General features: G+C 40.7%; 3 protein-coding genes across 3 annotated transcripts; 1 reads left to right on the top strand and 2 right to left on the bottom strand.

Annotated features, from left to right (window-relative positions):
- Window positions 1-564: 564 nt before the first annotated feature.
- SARC_00635 (hypothetical protein) lies at window positions 565-2,606 on the bottom strand. Its single transcript, XM_014305676.1, has 2 exons — window positions 1,672-2,606; window positions 565-1,264 (listed from the first exon to the last, which is right to left on the bottom strand). The coding sequence occupies exons 1-2, from the start codon at window positions 2,588-2,590 to the stop codon at window positions 1,080-1,082; spliced, it is 1,104 nt and encodes a 367-aa protein (XP_014161151.1). The 5' UTR covers window positions 2,591-2,606; the 3' UTR covers window positions 565-1,079.
- A 634-nt stretch (window positions 2,607-3,240) lies between these two features.
- On the top strand, window positions 3,241-6,224 carry SARC_00634 (hypothetical protein). The gene is made up of 4 exons (XM_014305675.1): window positions 3,241-3,472; window positions 4,147-4,511; window positions 4,904-5,012; window positions 5,898-6,224. Exons 1-4 carry the CDS (start codon window positions 3,359-3,361, stop codon window positions 6,171-6,173), a joined length of 864 nt encoding a protein of 287 aa, XP_014161150.1. The 5' UTR covers window positions 3,241-3,358; the 3' UTR covers window positions 6,174-6,224.
- A 324-nt stretch (window positions 6,225-6,548) lies between these two features.
- On the bottom strand, window positions 6,549-9,230 carry SARC_00633 (hypothetical protein). The gene has a single exon (XM_014305674.1). The coding sequence runs from the start codon at window positions 9,104-9,106 to the stop codon at window positions 6,749-6,751; it is 2,358 nt and encodes a 785-aa protein (XP_014161149.1). The 5' UTR covers window positions 9,107-9,230; the 3' UTR covers window positions 6,549-6,748.
- Between the last annotated feature and the right edge of the window lie 4,255 nt (window positions 9,231-13,485).

Genomic DNA, 13,485 nt, shown 5'->3' with positions numbered 1-13,485 from the left:
GTTCGTTTACGTACTAACTAACTACTACTACGTACGTTACGTCTACTACTACTACTATATATATATATATATATATATATATATATATATATATATACATATATATATATAGATTCAGGAGGATATACGTGTGGTTTGCTTTTTCCACAGGTAAGAAACAGACTCATCGTCCCATATATTTGCTAACAACACATCTGCAAGTATTGTGCATTTATTTCAGTTCTCGCAGTGTTAAGCTAATCACATTGTCAACGGATAGCTGATAAATTATGACCAGAACTTGCCTAGCTGTAGATATGGCAAAAGTGGTCCCATTGGATGCCGATCCCCTAGAGGTATCGGCTTGATACTGTCAGTCGCTGCATGCTGTGCGGTATTTTGAATTCCGTACTTCCTCAGAATGTACGCGGTAGCATTGTAAGAATTCTGCATAATTCCGCTCAGGAAGTGAGCGTGTATACACGCTATAACGAACAAGAAACGGGTTATATTCCGATTTGGGTCGACACATATTCATTCAACTTAAGAGTCAGCTCAAGCTCAATTGTAAACACATATGCCTATGCGTGTATGTGTACGCGATCGATTTTATTCCGCTCTAATGTCCACTTTTTCTCTTTCCTACTCGCAACAATGACAGGCTCTGAACTGACTATCAGAATTTTCATATGTGGTTAGATTTGTACACGTATACGCACTACTATTGGATATACAAACTAACGTAGAATTATGTGTACGCATGCGTGCCGTGAGTGATATTTTGAACGCAGCGTGTTTTTCATGAGAAAGCAACAATGCTGTCTCTGTAGCCGTCATTCTTTGACCCAAGTTCGGAATTACTTAACTAGACCATTCCTATGCGTAAATTATCTACAATTATCCTCTAGGAATACTTTAACGACTGATATATATATGGACTTTGACAGAGTTCTCACAAGAGTTGGTACACGTACTGTTTTGTATGTGCCTTTTATCTGACATCCGCGTTTCGGTGTGAAGTACTAATTATAGCGTACCTATGTTCATGGTTCGTTTCTGTCACTTATTTTCAACTATATTATTCGACTGCATTCTGGCACTTAGATTTCGCCAGTCACATGTAACTTAGCCATCGCCCCGGCACCAATAACGCCAGAGTCCTCGCCCACCTCGGCATATACTAGCTTTGCATTATTGGGCAGCTTGGTCCAAGTGTACTTGTCGAAAGCAGTTTGGATTTTCTCGAGTAGGATATCGCCGGCCTTGGTCATTCCTCCGGCGAACACTATACAATAAAAGAGGTTCATTAAAGGTTCAGCACCGGATCAACCCTTATTGGATGGAACAAGATAGATTATTGTATAGTTTTTAAACAGCCACAAGCCCACGTATGTAGATTTCCAGCTGCTAAAATTTCAACTATATACATCAAACGTATTTTACACGGGTATCGGTGCGGACTCTTATGCATAACGTTTACCACGAAAGTTTTGGGTTCTGATTCTTGAAAATGCTTTAACCTGCACCGCGTATCATATCGGGATTGATGCACATTTGAAAATATGAAGGGGATCAACACTTCTGGAACGCTCACAATCGTCTCTTTCTCCGTACAAATGTAAGAGCTGATACATACGTACAAATAAACGTGAAACAAATGAACATATGCGCACAACCACATTGAATACATACCTATTAGTTCGACGTCTAGGAATCTCGACACATTGACACTCATCATGCCGAGCTTATCCGCCGCTTGGTCGATCGCCGCATTGGCCACCTCGTCTCCCTTTGCCGCTGCCTGGAACACTTCGTACGATCCGAAATCACCCACAGGCAGGCATGACTTAGCCCCAGGTTTCCGTGCTGCCTCCTTGGCGATACGAGCCACATTCGACGCAGATACGTACATCTCTATACAACCCTTTTGCGAGCACCCACACAGGTCACCGTCGGGAACAACGATAGCGTGTCCTCCTTCAATTAATCCCGAGTAACCCTTGACAACGGCGCCTTCAATCACTACACCAAACCCAACGCCTGTGCCCAACGTCCACATAGCCATATTTCTAGCACCGTGTTTCTTTACAGCTCCTACCCATACTTCTGCGGCAATCGCAGCATCAGCATCATTTGCAAGAATTGTAGTAACACCCTCACATCGATCTTTGATCATCTGTGCGAGCGGAACATCTTTCCACAAAGGGAAATTGGCTGCGCTTGTAACCAGGCCATCTCTAATCCCTCCTGGAGACCCTACGCCAATGCATGCAACTTCGGAAAGTGTGTGGTTGCATGACTTTAACGCTTCTCGAATACACTCTACTAGTCTTTCTGCGACAGCGTTCTCTTCTAAGTCTGTGATTGGGAGGTCTTTGCGACACACAAGCTCGCCTTCTAATGTAATTACGCCAGCTTTGGCATTAGTGCCACCCAGGTCGACTCCAATGTAAAGGTTCTTATCTGCACACATTACCGCAAATTTGTGTATAATGTGTTCTGCTGATAGTTCTGATACGGATGGCAACGTTCGTTTCTGTTTTATGTCAGCACATATGCTCGACACTCGACACTCGACGGACTCGACATAACAGTCGCATTTTTTTAGCATTCTACTTTTATCTCGGACTATGCCGCTATGGTGATATGTGCATTTATCATACGTGCTCTCTGATAAAACTTCAAAAATACTATATTTGGGCGATCCCCGACCCGAGCGCCCTCAGACTGCCTGCAAACACTGACTACATATTAATACTTTTAAAAATTTGAAACAAACGTTTACAAATCGATAAACGTTACACGCCACCAACTCAGTTGATATTAACGTATTGAAATACACTTGATGGCCCAGGCCTTGTCTCGGCACAAAAATTTGTGATGAATAAGAGGCCAGTGGTCACATTCACAATCAGTAATACTTAATTATGATTGGTATAAAACGCTCCTCAATGGCTACAAGTGGCTGAGATTTCATAGCCTTCTTCTAAATAGAGATTTCTGATTTTCCTTCTTTCTCTACTTCTGTATACGATTTGCGGTTTGATTTTGGTTTGATTGCTGCAACTCAACTACCTTCAATCATTGGCTAGCTAGAATTTAGCACACAAAAAAAAGAAGAAGAAATATGTGTAACCCTAAACTCTAAATAGCTGGCACGTGCTTCTATCTGTAAGTCAATGGCAGGCAAAATCCAGGAGGTTGAATGTTAATTGTGCTTGAAAAATGGCCTGTGGAGTGTTTTTGCTAAGGATGGTCGAAGTGATAACCTCAATCACTACTATCACATTCTAATACCTGTACATTCAATCTATAAGTTAAGCGGTGTCTCTATTGAACAAGTAGCTGAGTATATCCTAGTAGTTAAAAGTATGTAATTATGCCTCCAGCCAGTACCACCACCGAAGCCGGTAAAACCGCGCCTACACTTACACAATCTACAGATAATACTAAAGAGCCCGAACAAGCTAGCAGGAAGCGGAAAAGGGATGATGTAAGTGTACATTTCTATACTTCTCGGATTTTTTTGCGATGTCAAGCTATGTAGAATACAATGAGAGTTACAGATAAGGTTTGGCTTCTATATACAATATGTATTTATTGCTGAATAAACGTTATATATATAATATATATATATATATATATAAATGTATGTATGTATGTATGTATGTATGAATGTATATATGCATGTATGTATGCATGCATGTATATAAGTATATATATATATATATATATATATATATATTATTTCTATATATATATATATATATATATATATATATATATATAGTATATATATATGTATATATATATATATATATATATATATATATTGTATATCGCCGTGGGGTAAACGTATTAGTCTATTCATACATTTTTTAATTATATTTGTTACGCAGCTTATTCCACCTGTATACGATAATGATGATACATAATTGGATATATATCGTTGGCTAAGAAATGTATATACCTGGTTTTTATTGAACGTATGTAGAGCTAGTATGCCCCTTAGCATATACGACAGTCATTTATTGCTTAATGATTAGTTATAAGCAGCTTACATAAGTAGAGACTTTCGCACTATGGACACAAGCGTACATAAATATCCTGCGAGTCTTATCATTGCATATCTTCACTGACCAAGCCGGCACAATTTCTGCTTCTCAGGATGGAGGACAGCCCGAGCAATACATCGCCTTTGTCGGTCAACTGCCTTACACAGTCGGGGCGGATGAGATTAGAGATCACTTAACGCGTCTGGGCAATATAGGAGATGATATATTGGGTATTCGCATGCTGACAGAGAAAGGCACAAATAAGTCGAGGGGCATGGCATTTGTGGACTTCAAGACCAACAAGGCATTGACGGTGGCGTGCAAGCTGCACCACACTAAAATGGATGGTCGTAGAATAAACATAGAAAAGTCCGCGCAAGGCGGTGGCAAAGGACTCCGGCGAACAGTTGAGAACAGGACGACTAAAGAGGCGGCGTTAAAGAAGAAGAAGGAGAGCATCCGCAAAATGATTGATCGGTGTGTTCGCCGATACGAATTTAGTGTGAATTTCTAGTAGACACGTAGGAGATACTGTTTTTGTATGTGTAGAACCATGCAAGTCTTGTGTGTCAGTTGGGTATCTCTTTCTGATAGCATGCCTGTTCAATATATTATTTGTCGGCATACAGCCCGCCACCGCATAGATGTTGTTTGTTTCTCGGGTTCGCACTCGCTTGTATTTAAATGGGTCTTCGCCTATGATATCCGCTTGATCACCGAGCTAAATATTCGGTCTAATTGCACTGTATAGCACTTGTATATATACTAGTTTGTGAAGCATAATGTTGTGATATACCTACTTTTTATGTTCCAGTCTCCACCGCGAATTTGGAAACAAGCTTATATATCACCCTCCCCCTCCCTTTTAGATTGCTTGAAGATAATGACGGAAAGCTTTTCGCAGAAGATGTTGATGATTCGCTATTCGATTTTATGACTTGGGTGCCAATTAGCGTGTCAGAGAAAGCACTGAAAGAAGTATGTCTACGCTCTGTTCGTGTATTTCCTCAGAAATTATAGGTGGAATGTTCAGTATATACGTATCATAGTTCCGTGTGGAAAGTTGTAATTGAAAATCCTCGTGTTAGCTGTTTAAACCACTATTAGATATCGCATGTATTTCTTTGTTATCATTATCGAACGGTCAACGTGTATATGTATATTGTATGTATATAAAAAGTTGGTTTCATATTTGTTATGTATATATAAATTCAAATTTATTATTTCATAGATATAATATACATATATATATATGCGTGTGTGTGTGTGCGCGTGTGTACACGTTTGTATATGTGTAGGTTCGTGAGTCTATGCATGAGAGCGTGTATCAATCTGTATATTAAATATTCTATATATAGTAATGTCTACGCGTTTATATGTATGTAGGTAATTTTTCATTCATGTACGTAAGCATGTATGTATGTGTATATATGTGTGTGTTTAGGTATATATATATATATATATATATAAGAGAGAGAGAGTGTGTGTGTGTACAGTTATTTATTCCGACGATTAATGTGGGTATCACCTGTATAAAAAGCGTTGTGATACCTTTGGATTTTGTCAGTTGTACGTTCGTCATCGCTATTGTCAATGTACATTGGTTTGTTGTCAACTAGTATGAGGCATTTTCAGAATATACGGTTCAATTATACTCTCGCTACAAGATATTACAATGTCAAACAGATTCTATGTGCTTATACCTTGTGGCCTTAATATGACCTGTTTTCGTACTGTATTCTGGCGTATGCCGGATTGTTGGCATGTGCACTACCAATCCAGTATATTTCCCAACTAAATCATCATACGCCTTATCATAGGTTTCTCTGGCTAAACACATGCACATATTCCCACAACTACCAGTTCATCAATCTTGACGAGCAGCATTCGATTGAGAATCGGCAAGCCTACCTGCACGGCATGGTTAAGAAACGGCACGCGGCAACCGACACCGTAAAGATGCACGAAGAGAATCAAAAGGAGAAGGCCAAGGCAAAGGCCGAGTATAAACCGAACAGCAGTAGTTTAAGGGGGCGGGGTGGCAGTCGCGGTAGAGGTGGTGGTCGAGGCGGTGGTCGAGGCGGTGGTCGAGGCGGTGGAGATGGTTATGACCATAAGAAGCAACGAAAATCCTGGTGAACGAGCGTATAATAGGTGCTACCGCGGATAAAAGTGTACTATTTTAGACGAGCCAATGTATAAGGGACTGAGTTGTTGTGTACCGTAAGGGCATATAAGGTGCAATGCTATGTAGAAAACGTATTCCTGCAGTTTTGTATTGCTAGAAAGTACCATATACTCTTGCTCTCCATCAGCCTTTCTGATATTATCTGATTGTGCACGCATACATTGGCCTATTCTCATATATTCATGTCGGGTATATTAGTATCTTTAAACCAATGTTTTATGTACACGCGTATATGATTATCTAACTTATAGAACCGTGTGGGGCTTCCGCATATATCAAACCTCTATAGATACATTTACGCGAGATGATAATCCACACCTCAATTACGTTTTTAAGTTTTTGCATACACACCTGTATATTATATGTGCGCTTATTTTAATATTGAATGAGTGATCAATCTCTGAAGAATAATCAATAGTATAGTGATCTAAATATATGCGATCTAATTTGGACTGAAATGCGATACTAGGATGAATGAGGATCCATAGTGTATGATCATCATGTACTAATTTACTAATCTAATTGTTTATCTGTCTTCCGAGACACCCATTAGGTTCCCAAACAGCTCCAACTGGACTGTATCTCCCTTCGACTCCTTGCCTTCCATAATGAGAATGTTAGATATGTCAGTTGCAGAGCCTTCAAAGGTTACAGGTTGCATCATGGCCGAATCTGTGGTCTTGGTATACGTCAGCTTGGCCTGACAACTACTGTCAGATGAGATGCTTACTGAAACAGGTCTGCCGTTCGAATACTTGATCGAGCCTGCGAGACCACACTCGTCTCGTTCCTGTCTTTGACGATAATATTCTGCGAGATCGTCCATTTTGTATGTGTATACGGGGAACGTAGTGTAGTCTTTCACCCATCTTAACGAAGCAACGATCCATTCCTGTATCAAGGAAGTCGAAAACCTGCCATCACTGTACATTCGAAGATTCGCCTGGTGGAACATATATGGCTCAATTCGCAGAGATAGTAGGTTGCGTGCCGTTTCAAAGCCTTCAATTTCCATCAATGTGTCAACAGTGAGGTTGTCGTCATACTTAAATGTATCATTCTTACAAAGCGTACAGTTGGGCCCGTAGATGGAGTTATGTTCCATCTCGAACTCCACTGGTAGCGAAACGTCGAAATATACCCTGGTAGCAAACCTGGGGATAATAGTAACCGATCTCGCACCATAGAGTTCGAGCATCTCCTCCTCGAAATCCTCCCTGTCTTCGGTGGTGAGCTTTTCTCCATCGCCATTCACCTTCGCTATGGCAAGGAAAGGATGCCATGGGTTTGCTGGCTTAAGATCTAAACGACTATTGTCTCCCACTGCATTGAAAATTCCGGCCGCAAGCATTGCCCTGACACCTTCAGTGTAGTTAAGGCCGGAAATTCTCGGCGTTACCATTGATCTTGGAGACCACGCCTCCTCATGCTCCTGCACATTTAAAACTTCCTCTGCAAAGTACTGATTGCGAGTCAGTTCATATGTTTCGTATTCGTAGGGTGTATAACCACTGATAGGTGCATAATACGCAGGCTCTTCCCCTTCGTAGTCGCAGGGTCCGTCACTCCAGTCAAAACATGCCTCAAATAATGGATCATCGACAGGGTCCGCTTGACTACAATCAGAATTCAGGCAGTACATATCAATGTGATTCCAGGTATGTGAAACCCAAAGAAACTCATCAAAGTACTTCGTGACCCCTTCGTTCAGATTAGGTTCGTAGTCCTTTCTTTGACCAAACTCTTCCCAACCAACACCGTTGAATGCCATTTGTAATGTGAAGTTCGAGCCAGAAGGCAATGCAATATTTAAGTTGCGCTGAAAGTCCCGGTGAGCTTTGAGATCGATTTCCGTCATTCGGTATTTCTCAGTACTGCTGTTTTGTGTGCCAGTTGTGTCGTAAATTTTGGTATCAAGCAAGGCGTCGTCGACTTGGCAGTCAAGAACAACCTTGCGCTCTCCCAAAAAAAGACCTCGTACGACCCAAGGGTACCACATATGTGCTAGAGTCACTCCGTGCAATCCGAATAAATCCATGTTTATATGGAAGTGAAGAGTCTCACGCGCGGAAAGGCGATCCCGTACCAGCGTAGCACCAACTCCAGTACAAGCCTGGCCGTTCGGGCAGGTGTAATCAAGATTTAATATTGGCTGCATGTGACCATCAACATTCTGATCTTCTCTAATGAGCGCTGGTGTAAGCCAATATGCACCATTCGCTGATACTTCAGTTTCGCTTCCCACGCGTATCCGCGCGTCTTGATTCAGTATATTACGCATGTCATTTGCCCAATTGTTCGACGCAAAGCTCAACACCGTCATATTATCAGCGGCTACGCCTCCTTCTGAAATTGCAGGTGCCATAGCAAAATCAAAAATTTCGATTGGACTGCTATTCAGAGACACTGTGCGAACGCCGTACTTCACACAATACTTGTCTAGTTCATCCGAGGTTTCCTGCGTGAGACCATATTGATTCCAAATGGAATTAAAATTTTCATCGTAAGAGGCAAAGCCTAAATTCAGCGTTGTAAGAACGATAGAGTTATACTTGGGATCGTTCGTTTCGGGATCGTACAGATCTATCCTGCTAAAATCACGTCGTGTCGAATTCGTTCCCATGCTACCACAATTCTCTGAGTTCGCTGAAGAATCAGTACATTCTGGAAACCTAAACTCAGACTCCTCCGTGATTGATACTGTATCGAAATTCACTCCGTATGCTTGCGACACCCATATGGGTAACTCATCAAAAGTATTAGCACCGGAGGTGAGCACAAGTGTCCTCATACCGATCGAAAAATCCTGCTCAGTTTCTGTGCGTGCCAAGCATGCAACCTGGCACATAGCTACAATAGCGAGACGCGAATATAGTTTCTTCATAGTTAGACTATGTATATGCGAGACTATGTATGCGAATGTACGATGAATTTAAAGGCTATACAGTATTGCTAATAATAAGTATTAATATATTGCATCCGTGTTATATGAAAAGAACAAACCAAACCCTGTCTAGAGTATTGAAGGTATACAGTATTTAAAATAAAAAAAGGTCTACACTATACCGTATACACTATAGTCTGACTCTATATCACCCTGCTGGTAAATAGTCTTCACTCTGTGGACTGTACTCTGCACTCTGCACTCTGCCCTCAGTAGTCAGCGTTGCACTCTCTGGAGTCTACAGTGACTCTCTGCACACTATGTTGCACATGTTATTGCAAAACATTGAATCTGCAAAAAGTAGAAGTGAATGTTTTTATTTAATTTTGCCCCTGGGCCGTATTTCAGACATATTTGCCGTTGCCTTTGGAGCTTGGGATTTGGTAGTCGGTGCCCAACTGTCCGTTGCCCAAGCCCCAAGGCCTTGGGCAGAGTGGGGCCCTCTTGGGCCTTGGAAGTTGGGCCACTCTGGGACTGGACTCTGGCCCTGTGTTATATTTTATTGTTATTAGTATGAACTCGGCACGGTGACTGGGGTCCCGGGTCTCAGACTCTCCGGTCTGGGACTCTCTCTGGAGTCTGGGGTACTAGTAGTAGTGTACTAACTGCATACTTGACCTTGTACTGGATGAAGTATTTTTCATTCATTTTTTTTGACCAATTGAGAGTAATGGTTCCACACTTTACTCCACTATTGTGAACCTGTTGTTGTGAGTTGTGAGTTGTGAGTTGTGAGTTGTGAGTTGTGAGTTGTGAGTTGTGAGTTGTGAGTTGTGAGTTGTGAGTTGTGAGTTGTGAGTTGTGAGTTGTGAGTTGTGACTTCTTGTGAGAGGGAGACTGTGAGCCTGTGGCTGTGAGGTCAGTAGGTCACTGAGTTCAGAGTTATGACTTGTTGCGACAACAAGTTGACTGACATTTGACAGAAGAAGTGAGAAAGAACTTTTATTAGGAGTCGGACGGTCCGACGGAGCATCAGAGGCTCGGAGCCTCTGAGGTGGGAGAGAGTTGCAACTTGTGACGGGTATATTTACTATTTACTCTATAATTTAGTTGTTTGACCGTCGTGACCTGACTGAGACTCTCGTCTCCGTCAACAACTGCCCAGATTTTACTTACTGTACTTCAAAAATGAATATTTTACTCACAGGAATATCACTTGTGAAAATAGCTGTCACACAATGACACATATTCCGAGTATCCGACATCACATTCTGAAAAGTGACCATGGCCTTCGGGCTTCGGCTCATCAGACGGGCTTCGGGCCTCTCAATCAGATTCAGATCTCAGGGTCTAGTAGAGAAATGATGAGACTACTATATTTTTAGGCTATAATATGTCAGATATTTCAGACTTTCGGACTCAGGTCTCAGTATAATCTATATTTTAGAAAGAGCAGGAATATGGAATTGCTTTGTTTCTATTTTTCAAAATAAAGTAGAAAATTGGAACGAACAGAGGAAAATAGTTTGACTTTGTAATTGTTTTCGGTGAGAAAGAGTTTTAGCACTATCCCAAATTTGACTATTGTTTAAAAAAATATCGGATTTGTAAAGATAAAAACCTGTGTTTCTATTTCAGAAGGCTAACCTGTCCTGTTACTCCTGCCTATGTATTTTTTTACGACAAACTTTGTTGTGGGCTCGAGGCCTTGAGCCTTGAAGTGCAGGCTGCAGCTTGCATGCAAAACCTATACATTTCCCATGATGAGGGCAGGCCGGCGGGCGGTAGGGCTGGGGGAGCTACACAGTAGACTAGTTACCAGTGACGGTGGCCTGAAACTGGAATTTTTTGGCTATGAAATGGAGAGAATGAAAAGAATATTTTTATTTAAAGATCTGAGTTGTCCGCGGCTTTTCAATAGAACTCTTCGAAATACTTTTTTTATATCAATTTCAACTTCCACTGACAATGATTTGTTTTGCTCTTTCTTTTCTTTTAAGCAATAAAATACAAAATAAAATAAAACAGGTAAAATACCCAACAGTCAAGCAGTCATGTGTCCAGTCGACGACTCGACACGCAGTCACACTGCACTGAGACTGCAGTCTGCAGTTATTAAGATGCAGTATGCAACTCTCTTCTTGTACAGTAGTCTTGAGTGCAGAGTGCAGACTGCAACGGTGCAACCTGCAATTCTACACAGTGCACAACTGTACACACAAGGCCAGTACATGGCACACAGTCAATCAGTCGCACACCGCACAGTTGCACACTCTCTTAGACTCTTACACTGTTACACAGTCGCACGCCGTCAAACAAATCACAATCTATCATCCACTAAAAACCTCATATACAAAACCTTTGTCAATAGACTATTTTGAGAGGGTGATACGCATTCTATATGGCCAATCATTGCAGAAATCTTGATGCTTCACGTGGCTTTCTGTGGTATGGTACATTCCAGAATCCTGGGCCCCCTGGTCCTCAGCCCTCGAGGCTTCATTCCTATATTCCGGAATCTCATCTACCGTGATTTTCTGCTTCTTCTTTTTTTTACAGTGTGGCGGGCGTGGTGACGTGGTCCGTGGAACAAATACCAAACGTTTGGCGGGCGTGGTCCGTGGAACCGTACATCTTCGAAGTTCGATTTTTCTTAACAAAATAAAATAAAGGAGCAGATCTGACCATGGAACACGTATTTTCCGAAAATAAATATGGCGAAAAATTGGCATTTTACTATTAAAAATTAATAAATATGCACTAAAAACGTTAAGTGTAAAATTTTAGATATGATATGAAATTTGGAGAAAAAAATACGTAATACGAGTGTTGATTTCAAAAATATGGCAAAAATATGCCATTTATACGCCATATTTATGAAATATGCCATATTTCTAAAATATAAGCCATATTTATGAAATATGCCATATTATATAAAATATGCCATGTGTCATATATACGAAATATAATATAATATACTATTTGAAATTTATTTGATTTGCGATATTAATTTATATATGTTGCAAATATATTCTACACAGTACCACAGACTCCACAGTACAGTGGTACACACCAGGCCAGCACCGCCAAAATGCAACCTGAAGTTATATATGTATATGTAAGTCATCTTTAAAGCGAGTATCATTTGACTGTTGACATCTGGTTGGCACGTAAACTATTGAGCAGAGATAGTTGTCTTAGACTCAGTAAAATAGTTGTAATCGCGTACATCTGATTGGATGATAGTGACTGAGTAAAAGATAATCTAATTCCTGTGGTATTCCACCACTGTACACTGTACACTGTACAATGTGCAGTTGTGCACTGTGTACAGTGAGTTACTGCACAGTGTGTAGTGGGTGCACTTTGCACCCAGTGCCACTTACTGTATAAATGAACCGGGTAAACGTGCTTAGATAGGATTACAGAATAAAGCATACTATTATTGGCTAATAACTGTTGAGTACATACAAGATAAGTTTCGTTGGCCACACTATATGTGGCAATATACTAAATAAATAATATCTAATAATCATAGACAAACGGAAGTCGGAGAGTTATGATTCACCAAGTCACCACTAAGTAAATACCTGTACAACACCGCAATATCACATACACACTGACCACAAGCTTGATAACTATTAATATACTAGCTTCGAAAAATCCGTAAGCTGTCTGTAATATAACCACAAACGTACACAAAGTATTGGTTAACTCTTTATAACCTAGCTAAAAACTGTCTATTTTATAACAGTAAACTGCACACATTATATCTGTCAACTATTAATAAGTTGGCTATCAACTGTCCATCAACTGAATATGACTGTCTGTAAACTTTTAGAATATTAGCTCTATACTATCTATCAACTGTATACCAGCTCAGAGTTAGCTACAATTACAATGGGGGAACTTGCAAAAATTACTTACGAGGATGTTGATGTAGAGGCTATGATACACGAGCCTTTACTAAGGATAAACCTGCAGAAATATACGATGGTATGAAAAAGGATATCCGTATAGCACTTGAAATTAAGCAATGGACTGAGGTAGACGGCGGAGAGGGAGCAACATGTAACTTCTGCGCTGAAGTAGCTAAAGCAAAAGTCAAGTACTGGAAAGCTAAAAAAAAGAAGCCAAAAAAGTTAGAGTATGGAAGCGTAAAACGGTGAATAATGCTATCTCTCATTATGAGGGCAAACATGCAAAGAATTGGTATCAAACACTCAAAACTGAAAAGAAACGTGTTTGCGATGAGGGAGTGAAGCACGAGCAGCTAAAGGTACCTTTCTTAGAGAAGAAGACTGACAAGGTAGTGTCACAATTCTCGCATAGCAAAACTAAGGCAGACATGCAGTGGGCTATCATGACCTGTGTAAACG

Source organism: Sphaeroforma arctica, assembly GCF_001186125.1.
Source record: "Sphaeroforma arctica JP610 unplaced genomic scaffold supercont1.21, whole genome shotgun sequence".
In the NCBI taxonomy this organism is placed as follows: domain Eukaryota; class Ichthyosporea; order Ichthyophonida; genus Sphaeroforma; species Sphaeroforma arctica.
This window is presented reverse-complemented; position numbering and strand designations above follow the sequence as displayed.

Excerpts from the sequence above, each read along its gene's own strand:
- SARC_00634 (XM_014305675.1), top strand. The coding sequence starts at position 3,359 with ATGCCTCCAGCCAGTACCACCACCGAAGCCGGTAAAACCGCGCCTACA. Across the intron at positions 3,473-4,146 it reads GGAAGCGGAAAAGGGATGAT|GATGGAGGACAGCCCGAGCA; the intron begins GTAAGTGTACAT and ends TCTGCTTCTCAG. Across the intron at positions 5,013-5,897 it reads CAGAGAAAGCACTGAAAGAA|TTCATCAATCTTGACGAGCA; the intron begins GTATGTCTACGC and ends CACAACTACCAG.
- SARC_00633 (XM_014305674.1), bottom strand. The coding sequence starts at position 9,106 with ATGAAGAAACTATATTCGCGTCTCGCTATTGTAGCTATGTGCCAGGTT.
- SARC_00635 (XM_014305676.1), bottom strand. The coding sequence starts at position 2,590 with ATGCTAAAAAAATGCGACTGTTATGTCGAGTCCGTCGAGTGTCGAGTG. Across the intron at positions 1,265-1,671 it reads CCTAGACGTCGAACTAATAG|TGTTCGCCGGAGGAATGACC; the intron begins GTATGTATTCAA and ends TTTATTGTATAG.